The sequence below is a fragment of the Fistularia commersonii genome, chromosome 6 (genome assembly GCF_037954325.1).
Source record: "Fistularia commersonii isolate RoL2024-O1a breed Wild chromosome 6, RoL_Fcom_v1.0, whole genome shotgun sequence".
Taxonomy (NCBI): domain Eukaryota; kingdom Metazoa; phylum Chordata; class Actinopteri; order Syngnathiformes; family Fistulariidae; genus Fistularia; species Fistularia commersonii.
Window position 1 is genome coordinate 429,030 of NC_141289.1, and position 24,192 is coordinate 453,221.

The 24,192-nt window shown below is 50.2% G+C and overlaps 3 protein-coding genes across 3 annotated transcripts in view; 2 read left to right on the forward strand and 1 right to left on the reverse strand.

The window, feature by feature from the left end:
* Positions 1–7,709, forward strand: part of pdia5 (protein disulfide isomerase family A, member 5) — a 32,317-nt gene extending 24,608 nt beyond the window's left edge. Inside the window, exons 15-17 of the mRNA XM_086147580.1 lie at positions 1,440–1,510; positions 4,908–5,042; positions 6,566–7,709. Coding sequence (XP_086003706.1) covers positions 1,440–1,510; positions 4,908–5,042; positions 6,566–6,646 — 287 coding nt within the window. The 3' untranslated portion in view covers positions 6,647–7,709. The remainder of the gene's footprint in view (positions 1–1,439; positions 1,511–4,907; positions 5,043–6,565) is intronic.
* A 2,907-nt stretch (positions 7,710–10,616) lies between these two features.
* On the forward strand, positions 10,617–15,860 carry sec22a (SEC22 homolog A, vesicle trafficking protein). The gene is made up of 7 exons (XM_086147564.1): positions 10,617–10,745; positions 12,398–12,606; positions 14,026–14,189; positions 14,548–14,727; positions 14,832–14,950; positions 15,248–15,313; positions 15,384–15,860. Exons 2-7 carry the CDS (start codon positions 12,425–12,427, stop codon positions 15,582–15,584), a joined length of 912 nt encoding a protein of 303 aa, XP_086003690.1. The 5' UTR covers positions 10,617–10,745; positions 12,398–12,424; the 3' UTR covers positions 15,585–15,860.
* Positions 15,861–21,295: 5,435 nt separating this feature from the next.
* Positions 21,296–24,192, reverse strand: part of adcy5 (adenylate cyclase 5) — a 30,546-nt gene continuing 27,649 nt past the window's right edge. The window contains exons 16-22 of the mRNA XM_086148059.1: positions 23,922–24,106; positions 23,813–23,833; positions 23,567–23,699; positions 22,032–22,295; positions 21,715–21,919; positions 21,513–21,637; positions 21,296–21,433 (exon numbers count right to left, since the gene is read on the reverse strand). Coding sequence (XP_086004185.1) covers positions 21,305–21,433; positions 21,513–21,637; positions 21,715–21,919; positions 22,032–22,295; positions 23,567–23,699; positions 23,813–23,833; positions 23,922–24,106 — 1,062 coding nt within the window. The 3' untranslated portion in view covers positions 21,296–21,304. The remainder of the gene's footprint in view (positions 21,434–21,512; positions 21,638–21,714; positions 21,920–22,031; positions 22,296–23,566; positions 23,700–23,812; positions 23,834–23,921; positions 24,107–24,192) is intronic.

The window sequence follows — 24,192 nt, forward strand, 5'->3', positions numbered from 1 at the left end:
CTTCATCTCAATCTCACCGTCAAACCCGGGCTCGTCTTCAACCTCAGTCCTAATCTTAATCTCAATCTCAGGTTCAACCTAAACCCCAACCTGAGACTCCATTTTACATCTGCATCTTAATCCCAATCTGAGCCTTCATTTTAATCCCAATCTGAGACTCAATTTTAATCCAAATTTGACACTCCAATTTACATCTGCATCTTAATCCCAATCTGAGCCTTCATTTTAATCCCAATCTGAGCCTCCATTTTAATCCCAATCTGACACTCCAATTTACATCTGCATCTTAATCCCAATCTGAGCCTTCATTTTAATCCCAATCTGAGCCTCCATTTTAATCCCAATCTGACACTCCAATTTACATCTGCATCTTAATCCCAATCTGAGCCTCTATATTCAATTTAATCTCAATCTCAGTCTTAGTTTCGGTCTAAATTTTGACCCTTGTATTAATCTTAATTCAATTTAAGACTTCATTTAAATCTTAATCTGAGCCTGAGTCCTAATCTGACTCCTCAATCTGGGTCTGCATCTAAATCTCAACCTGAGGTTGAACCTAAATCTTAATCCCATCCTCAATCTGAGTTTCAGTTTCACACTGAATCCTAATCCTAATCCAACCTTTGTTCTTAATCTCAGGATTAGCATCAGTCTCAATCTTAATCCGAGGTTTAATTCTAATCTCAAACCGGGTGTCCGTTGCCATGGTAGCGCCCCCTGCTGGTGGGAGGGGGAACTGCAGGGGAACCGCTCTGAGGTCAAAGGTCAAGCTGCGATCACACACTTTTTATTTAAACACCTTGTGATGGATGGTAACACACACACACGACTGACGCGTATGTGTGTGTGTGTGTGTGTGTGTGTGTTTTATTACCGAAGCAAAGGTGTCAAGTTGTTGGGGAACGAAAGCGCAGCCAACATAATTACACACACACACACACACACACACACACACACACACACTGATATTTAGCCTGGTGTGTTTGATGAGGCCTTCAAAGGCAGACAGGACACACCTCAGTCTGCCCTTTGCTGCCTCCTCACACACACACACACACACACACACACACACACACACACACACACACACACACACACTCCTGTGTGTTGTTGCCGGGGGAACAGCTGAGGGTGGGGGTGCAGACACAGTTGTCCATCTCCATCTTCAGTAACATCCAGTTCTTCATGTCTCACATCTTATGGAGTGTGTGTGTGTGTGTGTGTGTGTGTGTGTGTGTGTGTGTGTGTGTGTGTGTGTGTGTCCTGCAGCAATGACAGTGGGGTTATAAAGGGGTAACAATGCTGTAATAACATAGTAACACGGTAATAACATAGTAATAAAGGTATCTGATTTTGGCTCCGCCCCCTTTGACCCAGATCAAACAAAATGACTGATTGTGATTATTGATTATTGATTAATCTGACCCCCCCCCCCCCAGGGTGTCCCCACTGCAAGAACGCCGTCCCCCACTTCACCGCCGCCGCCGAGCTCTTCAAAGAAGACCGCAAGGTACCTGAATGCACCTGCCATGTATGTGTGTGTGTGTGTGTGTGTGTGTGTGTGTGTGTGTCCAGCGGCACAGACGTCTCCTCTGCAAACAAACTCCCGGACGTGTGATTGACGTGCAAACGTCCTGGTGTTAATTCTGTTTGCCGAGGGCCGGAGCTGAAGGAGCGTCCCGTTCCTCCTCAGAACTTCCAGATGGAGGAGACGTCTGGTGTCACCTCCGTGTCTCCAGACAGACAAACGGCTCCTGAATGCCAATGCGTGGGTTCTTCTGCTCAGAGGGACGACCGGTACCTTCTCAGAACAGGGTTTGGAACATCTGGAGAAGGTTCTCCGGACAGTAGGCCTGGATGAAGATCTCGGCAGGAGGAGGAGCCAGACTTGTATGTCCTGAACGGCCGATGCGGTCGGACAGCCGTCGACGGCCGGAGTCTGATAGGACGACGGACTGATTGACCTGGAGTCCCAGAAGCTCTCCTCCTCCTCCTCCCCTGGACATGTTCTCCAACCTCCTCCGCTTGTGGAGCTTGGTTCCATCATCCAGGCTCTTTGTCTGCAGTGAACACGTCAACCTCTTTCCTTTTGTTCTCCGCCCGCGTCTTTGAGGCGTCCTGCGTTCTCCGGGAGTTCCTGTCAGGCGCCTCCGTTTCTTCTCATCTAGTGAGGAGATCCTGTGAAGCCGCCTCTGATGGCATCAAACCCCCACCGCCGCCAAGCTGGAGACCATCATTAGCTCCCATTGTGCTCTCCAACTTCTCTGAGGAAACCTCTCGTGACAGCGGAGGCCTCGAGGGTTTCCGGCAGAAGCATCGGGCCAGAACCTCCTTGGGAAGAAGAAGCGGAAGTTCTGAATGAGCCTCGCATCCGCCGAGCGTCTTTGAAGCTTCTGAGAGCGGAGGTTCTCCACGGGCCTCCGTGATGTTCTCGAGGAACTCGCCCTGGCTCTTGTCACGTCCGACTTCCACGGTTAGGCGATGGTGCCGTCGGAGGAGCTGCTCCTACTTCCTGGCTGCAGGGGGGACCTCCTTTGAGAGGATGTTCTGGAGGGATTCAGACCAAAGCTCCTGGGTCGGGTCCACTTCCTGGAATACAATGGATGTTTGTTTGCTCCTCCAAAGGAACCAAAGCTTCTCCTTTGAGCAGGGTCTGTCTTTCTTTCCACTGCTCGTACTCTGTGACCTGGTTAGCTGGAGTGCTAACATCACTAGCAAAGGAGTTCTTCATACTCTGTGACCCGGTTAGCCGGAAGGCTATCATAGCTAGCACAGGAGCTCAAGTGAGGGGCAACTCGTCAATGAGGTTGGACTGCAACCATCCAAGAAGAAGACTCTCCAGGACACTTGGACATCAGGCTCCTGCAGATCTCCTCCCACCGGTAGCCGATGGAACGTGCGATAGTTTCAAAATAAAACAAGTGTCTGCGTGCTCGGAGACGTCGTCGTTGAGTTTGATGTCTTCAGTTGAGATGAAGAAGGCCTCCCGCCCCTCCTCTTCCTCTTCCTCTTCCTCTCCGAGTCGGACCGGGACCAGACGGAGCTCCCGGTCCGCCGGTTCCGTCCGATCGATGCGATGATGCGAGTTCCTCCGTCACTTTTGAAGGGATCGATAGCCGAACGTTTCCCCGAGCGTTCGAGGACGACGGCTCCGCCGCCTCATTTTCCGCTGTCGCCTTCGATCGAAGGGACGAGCCGCCAACGATGCTAGCGTCAAACGATGGTCGTGTCCAAAGATGCCGGTGCCGATTGATGCTGTTGCCACATGATTCTAGCACAGAGAGCTACTTGGGGGCGGGTGATACTGGCGCTGAGTGATAGCTGAGTCGCTTGATGCTAACACCAAATGATAGCATTTGATGCTTGCAACAAATGATGCTAGCATCAAATGAGGGTTGACTCGAATGATGCTAGCGCCCGATGATGCTGCCACCGAATGATAGGGTTGCCAAATGATGGTGGAGTCCAATGATGCTGGTGCGGAAAGTGTCTAGTGATGCTCAGCTTGAATGTTAGCGGTGAGTGATGCTAGCATGAAATGATGATTGAATTAAATATTGCCCACACTGAATGATATTAGTGTCCAATGATGCTAGCGGGGAATTACGGTTGCGCCGCATGATACTGACGCCGAGTAATCGTCAAATCGTCTGTAGCGTCATGAGTCAAATGATGCTAGCACCTAACGATGCTGGTGCCAGATGACGCTAGCGTTGGACGACAAAATTGACCGATATTAGTGCCGAATGATGGTTGAATGACTTGAATGATGCTCATGCCCAACGATGCTAGCGGGTAATTATTTGAAGCTCGCGCTGAATGATGCTACTGTTGAGTGCTGAATGATGCTGGCATTAAAAGATGCTAGCCCTATTTGAAGCTCATGCTGAGGGATGCTAGTGTCAAATGATGCTAGCTTCAAATGACACCCACATCAAATATTGATTGGACTTCCTGCTCCCTGGAGCTGCGGAGACGACGCTAACAGTTTGTCCTTGCATGAGGACGTCCTCTGCAGTCTGGGGCGTTTATCTTTATCCTTAAAATATTAGCGGAACTGGACTTCCTGCTGCGTCTTGATCTTCTCTTGGAGTTTCTGTGGAGGCGTAGCTCCGCCTCTGCGGTCGGTATGCTCGCAGGAAGTGGGCGCCATGTCCTGGAGAAGGTGCAGATTCCTGCAGAAGAACGCCTCCCTGCCCCCCCTCCTCCGTCACGGCACCGATGGCGACCCGCTGGCAGGTCGGCGGCGCCCTCGCTGAGGTTGACATTTCCGACGTCCTAAAGGCCACCCATCAACGAGGCGGCCTTTTACGCCTCATTTGGACGAGGCGTCGCTAATGGAAGGCGGGGGGGGGGGGGGGCTCTCAGGTCCGACAGGAAGTGGGTCGGCGTAATGATGTGTGGATTGATGCAGGAAATCGTTTTACAGAAGCGGCGGGTTCATCTTCTAATTTCTTCTGGCCGCCAGGCGGCGTTGGGAGGGGTGACCTCCCGACACTCGCCGTAAAAACGTCCGGCGTAAATCGCGGCGGGTGAAAACACAGCGCGGAAATTAATGAAGCCGGAATCGTGGCTAAACGTCTGCCGGAGGTTTGAGGGGAGGAGCGGCTGCTTCTCCTGCCAGGAGACGCCGCCGCCCGTAAATCTCCGGCGGGTTCTCTGCTAGCGGAGAGTAGCAGCCGCTCCATCCAGCCAGAACATCTGGAGGACCATCAGCCTCCTGGGGGTGCAACAGCAGAAACTGGTCGTCATGGAGACCGACAGACGCGGAGTGACGCCTACCAATTGGTTGACAGCGTAGAGTGTAATCAATAATCCGGTGATGCTATGCTAGTAGCTCGGGAACATACAAACATCCTCTGTACTGTTCTGGTAGGATCTGATTGGATCCATCTTGCTTCCCCCAGATTGCGTACGCGGCGGTGGACTGCACCAAAGGCCAGAACCACGAGCTCTGCAGGCAGGAAGGGGTGGAGGGCTACCCCACCTTCAACTACTACAACTACGGCAAGTTCGTGGAGAAGTACACCGGGGAGCGAGGGGTGAGTCGTCCCGTCGCCTTAGCATCCTTAGCTGCTTCTGCCACCTTAGCTGCTTCTGCCACCTTAGCTGCTTCTGCCACCTTAGCCTTTTAAGCCACCTTGGAGGCTCTAGCCACCTTAGCCACTTTATCCATCTTAGCTACTTTAGCCATCTTAGACACTTAAGCCACCAAGCTACTTTAACTACCCTAGGTGCTTTAGTCATCTTAGCTGCTTTAGCCACTTTAGCCATTTTAGCCATTTCACCACTTTAGCCATTTTAGCTGATTTAGCCACCTTAGCCACTTTAACCACTTTAGGTGCTTTAGTCATCTTGGCTGCATTGCCCACCTAGCCTCTTAAGCCACTTAGGCAACTTTAGCCACCTTAGCCACTTTAGCCATCTTAGCTGCTTTAGTCATCTTAGCTGCTCTAGCCATCTGAGCCACTTTAGCCATCTTTGCTGCTTTAGCCACCTTATATTCTTTAGCCGCCTTAACTACTTTAACCACCCTAGGTGCTTTAGTCATCTTAGCTGCTTTGGCTACCTTAGCCTCTTAAGCCGCCTTGGACGCTTTAGCCACCTTTGATACTTTATCCATCTTACCTACTTTAACTACTCTAGGTGCTTTGCCACGTTAGCTACATTAACCCCCCTAGGTGCTTTAGTCATCTTAGCCGCGTTGGCTACCTTAGCCTCTTAAGCCTCCTCGGACGCTTAAGCAACCTCAGCCATTTTAGCCATTTTGGCCATCTTAGCCACTTTAGCCATTTTAGCTGCTTTAGCCATCTTAGCCACTTTAGCCATTTTAGCTGCTTTAGCCAGCTTAGCTGCTCTAGCCATCTTAGCTTCTTTAGCCATTGTAGTTGCTTTAGCCACCTTAGTCACTTTCACCACTTTAGGTGCTTTAGTCATCTTTGCTGTGTTGGCCACCTAGCCTCTTAAGCCACCTAGGACAAATTAGCCACTTTAGCCATCTTACCTGCTTTTGCCATCTTAGCTGCTTTAGCCACCTTAGTCACTTAAACCACTTTAGATGCTTTAGTCATCTTAGCCGCGTTGGCTACCTTAACCTCTTAAGCCACCTTGGACGCTTTAGCCACCTTAGCCACCTTAGCCATCTTAGCCACTTTAGCCATTTTAGCTGCTTTAGCCACCTTAGTCACTTTAACCACTTTAGGTGCTTTAGTCATATTAGCTGCGTTGGCTACCTTCGCCTCTTAAGCCACCTTGGACGCTCTAGCCAGCTTAGCCACCTTAGCTGCTTTAGCCGCCACAGCCTCCTATGCTACTGGCTCTGGTTAGCAAACAATCAGGACACAGTCGTGGGCGTCTGGCTGCACCCAGCGGCCGTGTGGGGATGATTGACACTAGCTCTGAACCCCCCCCCCCGGTTCTAAAGGTCGGCATCTGAGTTTTTGTTGACGCTGACGAGGACGTCCGCGTGTCCGGTTGTCTAGAAGTTACAGAACGTCAGTGGCTTCCAGACCGTTAAATGTCACCCCTCCCCTTCTGCGCTTCCCCTTCTGCTTCCCCCTCACAGGAAGCCGGCTTCACGGGGTTCATGCGTAGCCTGAGGGGCCGGGACCAGGAGAAGGTTGTCCGGAGGAAGGAGGACCTCTGACCCGCTCTGTCGTTGCACTGTGACCTTTGACCCCAGCGGGGCCCATCGGAGACTTCTTCCCCCCCCGGCCAAAAAATAAACAAAGATGGCGGATGCTCGGAGTCCAAACCTGCCCCGGCACTGTGACGGTGACCCCTGTTCTATCTATGCAATACTGCTCCCCCTGCTCCTCCCGTGGAGGCTCACCTGACACCCCCCGCTTCCCCCGTCAAAGCCCCCCGCTCCCCTCTTGGACCTCCTTGGACCTCCTTGGACCTCCTCGGACCTCCTTGGACCTCCTCGGACCTCCTCGGACCTCCTCCAAGGCCGAGGGGCGGATGTTCTTGTGCTGTTGGGTTCCTCCCGTGTGTTCTCCTGGGTTCTCCTCCCCTTTCAAACCTGTGGCCTTAAAGATGGAACCCTGGAAGGGGAAGCGGAGGGGGAAGCAGGTTCTCCAGGTTCCTCCAGTCCCACCACCACCCTCCCCTTTCTCCTCCATGAAATATTTAGCGGGTGAAGCTCGTTAGCTTTATTGTGTCCTCGTTAAACGTTCCTTGTTCTTGTTCTCGTTCCGCGTCTCGCCCCCCCCCCCCCAACCCTCACACACACACACACACACACACACACACCACACACACACACACACACACACACACACACGTTCTCCAGCGCTTTGATCGGGAACGTTCTCAGCGAGGTTCTCAGGGAAAGCGAGACAGGAAGAAAGGGAGCGAGTGTGTTTGTCTCTCGGTTCCACCGGGTTCCTTTGTGTTCCGTCACCAAATTAAAGGTCGTTTACGTCCAAAGCTCCGGTTCCTTTGTCCGGCGACCCCGGGTTCCTCTGGAGGCCACTTCCTGCTCGGGTTCTAAAGGAGAACCGACGTATCTGATCCCAAAGGTTCCCACGTTCTCCGGGACGGCGTCGCTTATGCCAAGAAGTCATTGTTGCCTTTGTTGGTTTTTGTGTCCAGCCATATGTACAGGTTCCTCATGTTCCTCCGGTTCCTCATGTTCCACATGTTCTCCCATTCCCGCCTGTTGGACCTCGTGAGGTTGAAAAAAATAAAAGTCATACGTTTTCCAAGATGGTTCTCCTTCTTCATCCAGGAAGGACTACACTTTAGCTCCACCTGCTGCTCAGAAGGTTCCTTCACCTGATCAGACGGTTCCTTCACCTGGTCTCGAGCCTTGATCCTGATGATGGTTCCTCCAGCACCGTCCCTGGAATGGTCTCATGAAGGTTCTGAAGCTGAGGAGCAGGAAGGTCCTGGTGGACGTCATGGTTCTCCATGTGCTCCTGCTTAGATCCTTCAGGTTCTCCATCTAGTGTCCACGAACCGTCTCTGGTTCATTGGTTCATTGTCTGCAGGTGTGAATGAGAGGGTGAACAGTTGGATGATTGACAGATGAAGTTAAGCTCCGCCTCTTGCCCCTCTGACTGCTGGATCACATGATATAAAGCATTAGCGGTTGTGATGCTAATTTCTGACGTCATCATGCTAAAGTACCTAGCCTCGTTTGTATAAGAGAACAGGGCCGTTAGCTTGTTCGTGTGCAAACACAAGTGTGTCCACTCTGGAGAAACGAAGCAGCGAGAGCGTCCAGCCCCCCCACAGAAGCTCAGTTAGCATAATTAGCATGTCTGCCAACCCTCTCCAACAACTGAACCACTGCTGCACCTTGTTGACATGCACCAAATAGCATGCTTAGCATGTCACCGGCCCTACCGACTGAGCCACAGCCGCCCCCATGTTGACATGCTGCAGTTAGCGTCATTAGCATGTCTCCAGCTCAACCGAGTCAAAGCTACCCTGTGTTGACGCACTACAGTTTGCATCAGTATCATATCTACCACCCCACTTTTCCAATTTAACTACTGCTGCCCACCCCGCATGTTGACATGCTACAGTTAGCGTCACTAGCATGTGTCCAGCTCAATGCACCTGTAACGACATGCTGTAGCAAGCATAATTAGCATGCCTGCCACCCTCTTATCAACTGAGTCACAGCCGCCCCCGTGTTGACATGCTCCATATAGCATAATTAGCATATCTCCAGCTCTACCAGCTGAGCCACAGCCTTCGTCCCTGTGTTGACATGCTACAGTTAGCGTCATTAGCATATATCCGGCTCTACCAGCTGAGTCACAGCCGCCCCGTGGTGACATGCCACAGTTAGCATCACCAGCATGTGTCCAGCTCAATGCCCTTGTCGTGACATGCTACAACGAGCATAATTAGCATGCCTGCCACCCCTCTTATCAACTGAGTCACAACCACTTCCATGTTGACATGCTACAGTTAGCATAATTAGCATATCTCCAGCTCTACCAGCTGAGCCACAACCGTCCCCGTGTTGACATACTAGTTAGCATAATTAGCATATCTACAGCTTTACCATCTGAGTCAGCGCCCTCGCCCCCATGTTAACATGCTACAGTTAGCATCATTAGCATATCTGCACTCCCGACTCCATCAACTACTACTCCCACTACTACTACTACAGATACTACTACTACTACTGATACTACTAATACTACTACTACTACTACTACTACTACTGATACTACTAATACTACTACTACTACTGATACTACTAATACTACTACTACCACTGCTGCTGGTTACTGCTACTGATACTATGACCACTACTATGATACTAATAAGAATAAGAAGAACTTTATTTATTCTGAAGGAAATGGTTGTGCCAGAGTTACAAGAAAAAGATATCAATAATAGAAAATAGTAGAAAATTGTATAAACAGTAAAAAAAAGGAGAACTATAAAGTGTCTTAAGTAACAAGTGAAAGATAAGAAGTGCACAAGAGTATGAAAAAATATTGTACATGTAGCTGTTATGAAATATTGCACAGTTATGAACTTATATACAGATAAATTATTACAATTCACAGTAAGTGGGTGAGATATTTTTTTTCTTTTTAAGGTTTTAAGATTTTTAAGATTCTACTACTATTTTAAGATACTACTACTGACACTACTACTACTGATACTATGACCACTACTACTACTGCTATGACAACTACCACTGCTACTACGACTCATACTACTACTATTACTATGACCACTACTATAGATACTACTACTACTACTACCACTACTACTGATTAGTACTACCAATACTGTGACCACTACTATAGATACTAATACTACTACTACGACCACTGCTGCTGCTATGGCAACCACTACTACTACAAATGCACTACTACCACTGCTACTACTAGTACTGTGACTACTACTATTGCTACAACTGTGAGTACTCTTACTACCAGTGACAGTAATAGATTATTCAGTTGTTATGTAACAATATTGAAGCTTCCAGGTTCTGATCCAGCCCTTCAACCACGTTCTACCAAGGTTCTCTCCAGGTTCTCCATGTTCCTCATGGAGTCCCAGTTGATTGTCAGTCAGCATGAGTGACAGGATGCATGAATGGATGAATGATACCAGAGATGATGTGCATCACAGTGGGTGTGGATAAAGGTGTGTACACCTTGTGTGTGTGTGTGTGTGTGTGTGTGTGTTTGTTATCTGGAAGGTGTGGGAGAAGCCCAGCCAATCAAATGTCTTCTTAGAAGTGGGGGGGAGTCAGTCACATGACCGGGTTGGAGGCCATCAGGCCAGATGGATGGAGATGTTTCACCTGGAGGTCAGGAGACCGGCTCCGAATATGCTCGTATTTTGTCTTTTATTTTACTGCATATTTTCAACTTTTATTTTTACGGGGACAACATGTCAGATCTCGGTTTGTTTTCCAACTATATCATACATTTTATGTGATATTCATTCATGCGTTAATTATCTACAGCTGGACAGTTCAGGGTTTCCACTAAAACATGACATAGCAATTTATTAGATCATATCTTATATTTCATATCTTATCATATATTATATTTGATATTTTAAAATTTATTTCTCATTTTATTTTAATTTATTAAACTCTATTGTATTATATTGTTTGGGTTGTGACGTAGCGTATTACCCACAATGCATTGCGGAACAGCCACGTCAACGTTCCCGTGCTGCTCACTTCCGTAGCCCGGCGCCGAGAGTCGCGGGGCTCCGCTGCTCTGTCCCCCGCAGGATGCCCCACTTTCCCGCAAGTACGAGCCGTCAAAAGCCGTCTCTTCGTCCCCGCTCATGACCCTCGTCCTTCTCAGGGTCGAGGTTTTTATTTCTGGTGTTTTTTCTGGACCCAAACTAGCCGTTAGCTTTAGCATGCTAGCTAAAGGGGAGGGTCTCACCGCAGCGGATGCTAGCTGCATCCGGCTAGCCTCATCACGCTAACGTGGTTTACCCGTAACTAAGTTAACCTGCTCGGGTTTAACCCTACCCACTCGCTTCAGGGCGACCAGGTAACTGAAACACCGGGATGGAGTCCGTGTTAATCAAAATAAGTGGAACAGGACTCGTGTTTTATGAGCCAAACGCGCTGCTAATATTCAGCTAGCCGGTGCTCGGCTAGCTGCTAGCGCCGTGACGCGGTTCCTGCCATGTAAACACCGCCGGTTCCTCAGAGGACCTTCTCCAGGTTCTCCAGGTTCTCCGAGGTTCTCGAGGGTAACCGTGGGTCTTGAGGGAACCCCGTATCGTGGACTGCCACGTTAGACCACGAGAACAGCTGGGACCAACTCCTCATCAGGACCGAGGAGCTGTCCATGGTCCTCCGTGGTTCTCCATCCGTGGTGTCCCTTCATGGTTCTCCTTCCATGGTTCTCCTTCCACGGTTCTCCTTCCATGGTTCTCCTGCTCTTTCTGCAAGTTCTCCCATGGTCTTCCATCCGTGGTTCCGCTCCACACATTCTTCCACCTGGTTCTCCTCTGTAGTCCTCCTGCGGTTCTCCTTGGTTCTCCACAGTTGTCACTCTGTGGTTCTTCTCAAACTGTTCTATCCAATTGCCCTGGTTGTCCTTCCTGTCATCTCAGGAGACTTCCGTGGACGATCAGCCTGGAGTAAAACCTCTCCAGTTCCATGTTCTAGAGAATCTTCCAGCTCCAGGTGGCCTCCAGGAACTAGCCTCATCCAGGGGGGGAACCTTCTAGATGAACCTTTTAGATGCAAACATCTGCAAGCACCAGGAGGTTCCTGCAGCTCCAAGAACCTTTCTTCATGCAGGTGGACAGCAGAGGAACCAGGGAGCTCGGACCTCAGGTCCCAGAACCATCTTAGCTTATTCTGGTTCCAGAGGAACTCAGAGGAACTCAGAGGTGCTCATTGAGCCTACTGTGGTCACTGGTCAGATCTTTTCTTCTGACAAAACGGAGAGAAGCAGCGAGGTCCAGGAGGTCCAGGAGGTCCAAGCTCTTCTGGCCTGCGAAGCCTCAGAAGGGTTTCCAGGGCTCACAGAAGAACATCTCCATTCAGCTAACAGCTAACGGGGTTCTTCACACGTCGGAGCAGTGCTAGGAGAAGATCCAACCATCTGATGGTCCATGAACTCTGTGGCAGCTTCCACCTCCGTGGTGTCCATGTCTTCTTCTTCTTCCTGGTCTTCTGCAGTTTGTTTTGAAGCTGAAGGTCCACGTTGAAACATCTGCCCAGTGACCACGGTTGAAGATGGATGTCCTCCAGAAGCATCTGGTGATGGGCGAGAAGACCCTGTCCTGAAGCTGGTCCTCTGAGCCGGAGGTCCCTGGTTCCTCTGCTCTCCCAGTGCGCCGCCGAGGTTCTGCAGAAGATCTGTCTTCTGCCGACTCACGTCTGCTCGTGTGTGTGTGTGTGTGTGTGTGTGTGTGTGTGTGTGTGTGTCCTCAGGGTTCCCGTGAGCTGGAGGTATCTAAGATGTCCACGGTGGTGTTCGCCTCGGTGGTCCGGGTGGGCGACGGCCTGCCGCTGTCGGCCTCCACCGACTACGAGCAGGACAAGGAGCTCCAGGAGACCAAGAGGCACCTGAAGGGGCTCTCCAAGAAGCTGGGCCAGTTCCCAGACCGCTGCACCCTGAGGACCGGGACCTACAACGTCAAGTAGGTCCTTCACCTGGAGGGGGGCTGAAGGTCCCGAAGGTCCCGGTGCTTTAGGGTCGGGACGCCGTGAAGAACGTAGTCCTTCCTCGTCCAGGAGGACCTCAGAGTCAGATGTTCCCGGGCGCAGAGCGAGAGAGGGGAACATCTCCTGGCAGACCTGCTGGAGCTCCTCAGAGCGCCAGAGAACCTGAGGCGCCATATTGGCGAGCAGCTTGGCGAGCAGACGGCGTGGAAGCTGCTGAGAAGACCATCTCAGAGGCTTTTCCACGGCCAACCCTCACACACACGTTCCTCGGGTTCCTGGAGCTCTTTCAACCCCCCCCTCTGTGTGTGTGTGTGTGTGTGTGTGTGTGTGTGTGTGTGTGTGTGTGTGTGTGTGTGTGTGTGTGTGAGAATGCTGCTCCCAGCATCCTCTCATCGGCACGTTTTCCCCTCCAGGCTTTTAACTGATTAAGACTGAACTGGAGGCGGCTGCTTCCACTGCCTAATTCAATTTGGCGTGTGTGTGTGTGTGTGTGTGTGTGTGTGTGTGTGTGTGTGTGTGTGTGTGTGTGTGCACGTGCACACGCATCCTGCTTCCGTTGTATCCTGGAGATTAGTGACAGAGGAGGATCCATTAAAATCTGCTTTATTTAACTGTATATTTATAATTCCACCTCTCTCACACACACACACACACACACACACACACACACACACACACACACAGCTTCACATCAGATCGGGGTGGGGGGGTGGTTTCATTTCATCCTCACACTTGTGTTCTGTCTGCCCGTGTTAATTATGACTAAAGTCTTCATTGTGTGTTGATCAATGTCCCGCATTCATCTCAGCCGACACACACACACACACACACACACACACACACACACACACCATTTAGATAATGTAGAAGTATTTATGTCTCGGGATTTAATTTGTAGGCCGTGTATCAATTAACACAACAGAGACAACAGATAAATTGTCTGCCAAAAGTGTGTGTGTGTGTGTGTGTGTTTGTGTGTGTGTGTGTGTGTGTGGCATCAACCTAATGCGATTGTGTGCTTAAGGGACCAAAACTGGCCGCAGAAGAAATGACTTTTTATTAGAAGTTATTCTTGTCAGAGTTGCCAATTACATGTTTTCATAAGGAGGAGAGTCTCTGCACACACACACACACACACACGCACATACACACACACATACACACACACACACACACACACAAAACTTGGCATCTTGAGCAATAAAGTAAAATCCTGACTTCATATATCAATGATAAATTGTGTATATTCACACTTGTAAATAATAAAACACCTGTGTGTGTGTGTGTGTGTGTGTGTGTGTGTGTGTGTGTGTGTGTGTGTGTGTGTGTGTGTGTGTGTGTGTGTGTGTGTGTGTGTGTGTGTGTGTGTGTGTGTGTGTGTGTGTGTGTGTCAGCTTCACCAGCTCCCTGGGCGTGGGCTACCTGATGGTGTGCTCGTCTGGATACCCCAGCGTCCTGGCCTTCTGCTTCCTGGACGAGCTGCAGCGGGAGTTCATCGTCACGTACGACGCCAGGAGGATCAGCGGCGCCGTGCGCCCGTACTCCTTCATCGAGTTTGGTGAGACGCCGGCCGGCCGGCCAATCAGGGGGCTTCTTACTCAGTCGGACGCGGGGCGTGGGTCCGGCGCATCCGTGGTGCGTTCGGGTTCTGTGGGAACGGTGATTCGTCTTGAAGAGTGATGGCGGATGTTCTCCTGCTGGAGTTCCTTTCTACGGGGCGTCCGTGGACCCGGAGAACCCTGAGGAGAGCTTGGACCTCTTGGACCTCGCCGCTTCTCTCCGACCTGGTCCAGATGTTCGGTGGAGACGGTGGTTGTTTGTTTCCCGGTGTCTCTGAAGGCATCGCGTCAGGCTTTTCTGTTAGCGTAGCATCCGGCGCTCACGGCTTCCCCGTCGTCTTCACGTCCCTCCACCAGATACCTTCATCCAGAAGACCAAGCAGCGCTACAACAGCCCTCGCTCCCTGTCCACCAGGATCAACCTGGCCGACATGCAGACGGAGATCAAGCTGCGGCCGCCCTACCAGCTGTCTCCTGAAGATCTGCAGGCCATCAACGGCTTCTCCCTGCACAGCTCCTCCAAGTACAAGGGTATAGGTGAGGACACGCACACCTTCTGGAGGACCTCCTCCCGGTCCTCCGAGGAACATCCGAAAGCCGGCGCGATGTTCTTCTAAGTGAAGCTCTGGTCCCGCCTCCAGCCCCCACGCAGACCCTGGAGCCGGTGGCCCTGCCCGGCGTGGTGTCCTGCGTGCTGACGGTCCTCTGCGGCGGCCTCAACCTTCTGCGCGGCGTGCACGCCATCGAGAGCGTCCTGCAGGTGAGTCGTCGTCATCATCATCATCTCCCCAGAAGATAGCGCAGCGTGGCGCTGCAGACGCAGAAGTCACACTCACTGAGGTCATTCATGGGATTTGAGAAGTTTCACGCCGCGCTCGCGCTCTCATGTCGGCGGGAGCTCGGACGTTTTGGGGTTTGTTGCCATGGAAACCTTTTAAAAAAAAAAAAGAGGAGGCATCTCGACCTCGGGAGGATCTGTGTGGGATGGGTTTCCGCACTACCGCCGGTAGAAGGTGCGAGAACCTCCAGGTGGACCCACGTCTCCCTGTGTCTCCAGAACGACGACGAAGACCTGAACTACGTGGTGGCCTTCTTCCTGGGCACGGCCGCCTGCCTCTACCAGGTACGGGACCTTCACGCACCTTCGTCCGGCTTCCCGTCGGACGTGTCCTCACCTCCCTCCTCTCCTCCAGTGCTACCTGTTCACCTCCTTCTCCGTCTGGAGGAACATCAAGTCCTTCCTGGCCTTCGCCCTCATCTGCCTGTCCAACATGTACCTGTACGAGCTGAGGAACGTCTGGCAGATCCTGTTCCACGTGGCCGTGGGCGCCTTCATGACGCTGCAGATCCGCCTGAGGCAGCCGCTGGGCAAGGCGCCGGACTACAACGTGTGACTCCGCCCCCTTACTTTGTGGCTCCGCCCCCGAGGCGGCGGGACCAATCCCGGGAGAACGGAGAACCCACCTTCTGACTGAGAACCTCCTTAAATTATACCTGTTTGTTTGTTGGTTTCTTTTTTTTTTTTTACCTTTCTGGACAAACTCTTTTTCGAGTGATCCCGGGAGGCGGAGCTTCGCGGGCGCCGCTCCCCGATTGGCTCCGTTCGCGCCGTCGGGTCGGAGCCTCCGGGGCCCGGCCAATAAAATGTCTCTGAGTCGTGATTGACAGCTGGAGCTTTGTGGTGATGAGTTTATAATCCGTGACCCCCGGTGACCTCTGGACGACCTCAGGCGTTGAAGGCCGGTGTCCTCACGCATGGCGTTGCCATAGTAACCCAGCTCCAGGTTCCCCGGGTCCTCCTGGTCCACGTCCAGGACCTCCAGGTGAGATGTTTCTCCATCGGCTGCAGGACGTCTCGGCTCTTGGACCTCCAGCGGGACGTTCAGGAACATCAGAAATGACGGTGGAGTCAGTCCGATCATCATTATTATTATTATTATTGATTAGATGATTCTTTTTGTATCATGTCATTACAAATATATTTTGTATAATTATGTGAAATATTTTGTATCATATATATACATGCTCTATGTATGTAGTATAATTATTTTTAGTTGTATATTTTATATATACATATCTATAAGTACTACGTATTTAGCATAATTATTTTTGGTTATTAATGTAAGTAGAATTGTTGTTTTAGTATTATTACTATTATTGCTTGTATTGTTCCAACTATTTTATGATTATCACTGATATTTGTATTGTTTTTAGTCATCGTTAAAATATTTGTATTATTATTATTAAGCTTATAATATAATTATGATTGTCAGTATTATTCTTGGTTAGATATTTTATATCTAAAATACGTTTTTGGTTAATCACCCCTTTTCCAATAATCAATATCAGCTTGATGAGTTGAGTTTTGATTGGCACATTCGAATTAATAATTACAAAACCTAGCGATGTTTATATTCACCCAGTGCTAATGAAATATTGATATTGATAGTTTATTCCTGATGAAGGTGAACTTCTGGAGGAGAAACTGAATAATGGAGGAGCTTCTTCTTCTGCATCCAGTGCAGGTGCTGCCCCCTGCTGGCGAGGACTGGAACTGCAGCCTCTTATTTATCTTCGCTTTTTCCTTTTATTCGTTTCACATTTTTTTTTATACATTTTTTCTCTCCATTTTCTTTGTTGTCTCTCTTTTTGTCGCCTTCCCGATTTTTATTTTTTTAATTCTTTTCACATTTCTTGCTCCTTTTCTTTTTTCTTTTTGTTTCCGTTTTCCCTCTTTTTCTTTTCCCCTTTCCTACATTTTCTGTCTTCAATTTACTACTTTTTCTTTCCTCAATTATTTATTTTCTTTCATTTATTTCCCGTTTCCTCTTTGTTTTCTTTCTTTCCACAATTATTACCCCTCTTTATTTTCTTTCTTTCCTCATTTCTTTCCAATCTTTCCTCTTTATTTTCTTTCTTTACACATTTATTTTCATTTTTTACCCTTCAGTTTCTTTTTCTCATTTATTTCTCTTCTTTATTTTCTTTCTATACACATTTATTTCCCTTCTTTTCTTCTTTATTTTCTTTCTCCCCTCATTTTTTTACCATATTTTCCTCTTTATTTTCTTTCTTTAATTTATTTCCCTTCTTTTTTCTTATTTTCTTTCTTTCCTTATTATTTCCCCCCTTTTCCTCTTTATTGTCTCTCTTTCCTTGTTTATTTCCATTCTTTATTTTCTTTCTTTCCTCAGTTATTTCCCTTCTTTTCTTCTTCATTTTCTTTCTTTCCACATTTATTTCTTTTCTTTTCCTCTTTATTTTCTTTCTTTCCTTATTATTTCCCCTCTTCTTTTTTATTTTCTTTGTTTCTTCAGTTATTTACCATATATTCCTCATTATTTTCTTTCTGTAATTTATTTCCTTTATTTTTTCTTATTTTCTTTCTTTCCTTATTATTTCCCTCCTTTTCCTCTTTATTTTCTTTCTGTCCTCTTTTCTTCTTTGTTTTCTCTTTCCGAAATTATTTCTATTCTTTATTTTCTTTCTTTCCTCATTTTCTAACAATTTTTCCTCTATTTTCTTCCTTCGCACATTTATTTCCATTTTTTACTCTTTATTTTCTTTCTTCCCTAATTTCTTTTCCTCTTTATTTTCTTTTCCTCCTCGTGAAGTATTGCCTCTCCCTCTCGTAGCTCCGCCCACCTCTGCAAAGGAACCAATGGGAAGCGTTGACCCGCAGGGGTCGGGCGGTGAAACGTCAGCAGTTTATTGGATTGTAAAAAACAAAACGAACGAAACCCGAACAACGGGTCCAACCAATGAGAGCGGCCGGACGCGGTCTTTGGCCCCGCCCCCTCGACCCGGACCTCCTCTCAACCCCCCGTGTTGTCCAATGGTACGTCCCAGAGGAAGGGGGGCGGGTCAAGTGTCCGGAAATAAATAAGTTTTAGCAGAGAAGGTGAGGAGAACAACAGGACCTGGTGGGTTAAAGGGAAGATCAGGTGGAGCTGCGACCCGGAGGAACCCAACACCAGGGGGCGGAGCCAACGGCCGCCGTCCCGAGGGGGCGGGGCTTATGCCGGACGGGTCAGCTGTCAATCGCAGACATCCGACCATTCACGCGGACGCTTTTGAACCTTGGGACAAAGATGGAGAACCCAGGGAGGAGAACATCTAGACTCCAACCAGACCTTTGAGAGCCTCAACAGAAACTCACCAGAGGAAAAAACAAAAAGGCTCTAAATAAAAAAAAAAAAAAAAATGTTCTCCGTCTGTTGGTTCTCCATCTTTCTGTCCACTGATGTTCTCTGAGGAACCCGATCTACATGTTCTAGGAAAAGATCCAGGGTGTGACGGGACTCCTTGCTAACTTTGTGCTGTTTGGACCTTCAGGGCCTCCATGCAGGAGAAGCAGGCCTCCCTGCAAGAACCTAAGGAACCGTCACTGCGCTCTGGTCCAACGCTTTGGAACCCTTGGGAGGTCCTGCCGCCTCCAGAGGCATCCTTCAGCTTCCGAAGCATGCGGAACCCTGGGAGAACCTTCGGTAAGGGCCAGACCCTTCCACGAAGGTTCTCGGTCCGTTCAGGTCCTGGTCTGTCATTACCATGGCGACAGGACTTTTCTCTGAGACGTTCCTGGAGGTTCTTCGGTTCTAACGGGCCGATGCCGGTCGTAGGCGGTCGCCTTGCCTTGGCGGGTGGACAACAGCGACAGCGATGGACTCCTGAGTACTACTGGAGTACTCCAGAGTATTTGGAGTACTTCAAGTACTCTGGAGCGCTTCTGGAGTACTCCAGAGTATTTGGAGTACTTCAAGTACTCTGGAGCGCTCCCGGAGTACTCCGGAGTACTCCAAGTACTTCGGAACACCCCTGGAGTACTCCAAAGTACTTGGAAGCTATGACCCCTGGCTTTAGACCTTCTTGTAGCTCAGGGTCTCCAAGCAGTAACTCCACCTCCTCTCCAGGGCCTACAAGCACGTCGCCGCTCGCCATCGTTGATGTTCACGCTCGCTGTGGTCCCACGTTCTTCATGGCGCCCAGGCAGGGAGTGTATGTGTGTTCACGCCGCCATCTACTGGCCGGGCGTGTGCACTGCAGTGCCTCTTGTGGTCTGGTGTGCGAGGAGGTCACCCAGAAAACGGGCCCTGGCTTTCGTTCTTTGGCGGACCACGTGAGCTGTAGGGTGGAGATGGATCTTCTTGTTTGTGTGTTGACCTGTCTTTGGAAGGTCATATGGTATGTAGGTCAAAGGTTATCTGTGGTTAAAAGGTCACCCTCAGGTGTGTTGGAACCAAAGAACCTCTGGGACAAGAAGAGGAACATCCCAACGTCCAGGTGCCACCTTGAGATATGAGATGTTTCAGCTGATACCAGTCACCGGTAAATAGTAATAATAATAATGTCAGACGATCCTCTACATGAAGACACGTCTGGAGCACGTCGGGTCTCCTGAACCTCCTGCATGTGTTTGGACGGCGGGAGGAACCCAGAGGAGAACATGGAGACTCCACACAGGAAGGAGGAGGAGGAGGTTCTAACCACTGGGGTCAGAACCCAGGTTCCATCAAACGGCAAGAGAAAATCATTTTCAGTTTGACTTTTGTCTGGAGTTTTAATTCTGGATTGAAATAACTGGAATTATTTTCCTCTCCTTACGCCAAACACAAATCCAGCAGCTCCTCCAAGGTTCCCCGCCGACCTCCATCCAAGCCACGGAGGAGAACCTTCTAAAAACCTGAGACCGGGTCTTCCGGGGCCGCGGCCCAGACAAACAGAACCAGCTGTAGTGTTTGGTGTTGACATCAAGAGAACATCAGCAGAACCCGCCCGAGATCCAGGTTTGAAGATGCGGCTGTGTGTGTGTGTGTGTGTGTGTGTGTGTGTGTGTGTGTGTGTGGGACATTTGGGTCGGTCCTGTCCACAGCGTGAGCGCCGCTGCCGCTAACGGCGCTACAGAGTTTATAAAGGCCTCATCGGAGATCATTGGACATTCATTGGGTCGTACCATCTCATGGAGCAAGCAAGCAAGACAAGTGTGTGTGTGTGTGTGTGTGTGTGTGTGTGTGTGTGTGTGTGTGTGTGTGTGTGTGTGTGTGTGTGTGGAGGGGGGGGGGTGTCGCTAAAAAGCACCCGAGTGCAAAATGGCTTTAGAACTCTGAAAATGTTCCTCCTGTTCAGTGGCTCCTTCCAAGAGTCCACTTGTTCCTTCAAACGGAGACATTCGTGTGTGTGTGTGTGTGTGTGTGTGTGTGTGTGTGTGTGTGTTTGTGTGTGTGTGTGTGTGTGTGTGTGTGTGTAGGGCACTCAAGGGGGTGTCGATCTGCTGAAGCTAAACGGTCAATTAGCGACAATTGCTAAGCCGAGCGAAGCCGTGTGACCTCCGGCTCCCCGAAATACGCCTCGGTAAATATCTCATATATTCACGTAGAAAATATAGAATCTTAAAATATCTGATGGGTATTTTTTCTGGTTTCTGAAGTCAAAATACAAAAAAAAAAAAAAAAAAATGTCAAAGTTTAGAAAAAGCTGTTTGACATCTTCTTGGTGATTCTATATGCTGATGATACTCTGGTGTATTTTAGCAGGAACACATTTGAATTTGAAGTGTGTGTGTGTGTGTGTGTGTGTGTGTGTGTGTGTCAGGGTGGGGGGGGTCCTTTGCCTCACATACTGCAGAAAAATCCAGTCAGTCTATTGATTATTGACTGGGTATTGAAAGAAGGACGGATAGAAATGTCACATCCAATCATACATGTGCATGTAAAAGTGTGTGTTTACATGCACATGTATGTAGATATAGATATATATACACATAAAGTATATATACGTATATTTATCAGCTGGAGAAAAGGCAGAGGGGCGGCTGTCGAAGGTGACTTTATCCAAAAGTTGAAGTACCGATAAGATCCGTCCGTTATCGGACCGTCTGGCGGCGAAGCGTCTCTGCGCTCTGATTGGTGGATCTTTGGTAGCTTCTGGTAGCTTCTGGTAGCTTCTGGCTCCTCTGGAGTTCCTGAAGGCTTCTGAGCGGCGGTCCAGTCTTTCACTTGGCGCTGCTCCACCGTCGGGCATTGGCCCCCGCTCGCATTGGTGTGTGTGTGTGTGTGTGCGTGTGTGTGTGTGTGTGTGTGTGTGTGTGTGTGTGTGTGTGTGTGTGTGGTTGCGGGGGTTAACTGCTGGGGGGCCCCTTGGTGAGGAAGTAGGTCATCATCTCTCCTTTGCCCTTGACGGTGACGACGCCTCTGTATTCCAGCGTGTAGTGGTAGGAGCTCAGAACCTGCTGCAGGTCCGACGTCACCTGCCGACGGACAGGAAGTGACCTCACCTCGGATCCCGACCCCCGAACGAGGAAGGAAAACAAGAACCAAAGATCTCACCTGGATCCTCTCGGGGACGCCGGTGCTGTCCATGCGACTCGCCACGTTGACCGTGTTTCCCCAGATGTCGTACTGAGGCTTCTTGGCGCCGATCACCCCGGCCACCACCGGCCCGATGTTCAGACCTGGACGGGAAGTCGGGCGGAGTCAGAAAGAAGGATCCGGAACGCCCGGTCGGGGCTAACCGGGAACGGGACGTCACCTATTTTCATCTTGAAGTGGTTGAAGGAGTGCTCGTTGATGTACTTCATCTGGTCCATCATCCTCATGGCGTAGTCCGCCATGGCGCGGATGTGCGAGTGTCCCGTCTTGTCGTAGGTGGAGTCGTTGAGGCCGGACGCCGCCATGTAGGTGGAGCCGATGGTTTTGATCTTCTCCAGCTGACGGAACTGGTCCTCGCTGATGATCTGAGGGGGGCAGGGCGGCTTGAATGCAGGGGCTTCTACCCTGGCCTCCGCTTCCTCTCGGCTATACGGGAATATGAAGTGGACGGACGCCGGAGCTAGCGCCGCCGCTCACCTCGTCGAAGTCCGCGATCATCTCGTTGAGCAGCCGCAGACACTCCACGCCCTCGCTGTTGGCCTCCAGCTCCACGTAGAACTCGGAGAAGTTGCTGATGGAGGCGAACATGACGGCCACGCACTCGCAGGACTGCCAGTAGAGCTCGTCGTTGCGGCGCTCGCGCTGCAGGAAGTGGGAGGCCACGTCGATGGGCAGGATGTTGTTCAGCAGCCGGCGGTTGTAGGCCTGCAGCTCCTCCATCTCCTCCTTCTCCTCGGTGGCCTGGGACGCAACATCCACAACGCTTCACACCAGAGAACAGATGCTAAACCCTCAGCGACGGCAACTCGGGGCTCTTTGTCTCTGAACAAATGATAGGATAGGGTTTGGAGCTTCGGGTTGTGGTTCCACAGAACAAGAACCCGAGGACCTCTTCTGACATCCCTTTCATGCCTTGTCCCTTCTAGACGTTCTAAATGTTCTCAATCTAATAACACGAAACAAGTCAGGACTATGGAAAACCAGTTCTATCCCGATGTGAGTCTACGGGCCCAAGGACAGACGGCACACTTGGGGTTCCACAGGTTGTTCGCAAGGAACGCTACTCTGGAACTACATGCTGTGGCTACTCTGGAACTACATTGCAACTCCTGAGCAAGAGCTCGACCACGGGCGGGAGCGGAGAAGAAGGCCAATGGAGGGAAGAACAATAAGACACCAGGTCATGTGAAACTTGGAGTAGCAGAGTCTCCACCTGTGGCATCGTCATCCCAGACGGAAGAGCAACGTTCCGGCTCAATGGACAAATGAATGCCTTTCAGATTGCATTCACAGATGGAGGTGGAACCAACATGATGACCAGAGACAAGCTGGGAGAGGAAGATCAGCCAGTCAGAGCAGGTTGCCATCACTGGTACAACCATTTGGAAAGTCCTGGAGAAGAAAGAAACCACCAGTGTGCCAAGTGACAGGGAGCAGGTAGACCGAGGAGAACATCAGCAGCTACCTGCAGAAACATTGATGTCGGGAGAGAGAGAAGGTGTCCTAATCTACTGGTGGCAGAAGGCTGAAGTACAGAGGCGCCACCAGAAGATGCAAGCCACTCGTTTGCAAGAAGAACAAGATGAACTAGTATGTGCTAACAAGTCCAGAGATGAGCCTCAGGGGTTTCTGGATCCGGTGAGATGAAGACGGACCTTTCCAGCGATGCACAGGATCTACTGGTGACCCCGAGCATACAAGGTCTGCGGAACCTGGTGGAGGTCATGCCATAACTTCTTCTGAGAGGAGCTCATTAACCGCCACAGAGGATGTAACGCATGAGGGGAGCAACAAAATGAAGTCAGATGTCCAGGGAAACATTCATTCACTCGTTCATTATCTACACCGGTGCCTTTCCCTGCTGTGACTGGACGAAGGGCTCATCCTGGACCAATCGTGGGGCCACATAGAGACATACAACCATTCACCCTCGCATTCATGTCATAGAGACATACAAGTCTTGCTCCGGCGCCAGATGGAGTGCAGATGAACACATGAATGCGCGGACCGACCTGCAGCTTCCACAGGAAGTCCAGCCGGGCGGTGGACTCCACTTGCTGGGCATGAAGGTAGAGGACAAAAACGAAGATGGTGATGACCACCGGTGTCATGATCTTCAGAGGAACCTTGGTGTCCATCACGCAGCTGGAGGTCACACACACACACACACACACACACACACACACACACACACAGGTGAACACACAGGCGACGGGTCGTAGCTTCTGTTGTCCACATGTTGGGACGGACGTTCTCACCTGGTTCCGTTCAGAGTCTCTCTGTGAGGGGGAGAACATAGAACAGCCATTAGAGAACATCACCGAGAACCCGCACGGGCGGTTGCTGGGCAACCCGGCCGTCACTCACACGTGGGTGATGGCGTTGACCACAACCAGCAGGTCATGGTTGTCCAGCAGGTTGACCTTGGGCACCTCGGCGATGAGCACGTAGAGCAGCTCGATGAAGAGCATGAGGAACAGTTTGCCCAGACTGCTGACTTGCAGGAAGACGGAGCAGGCCAGCAGGCTCAGCAGGACGCAGGACGAGAAGTACTGAGGACGGAGAACGGAGAACGTTCAATGGAGGACACCTGGAGGAGGGTGCAGGCCGGATCTGGTGAACCTGGGGTTCCAACGCG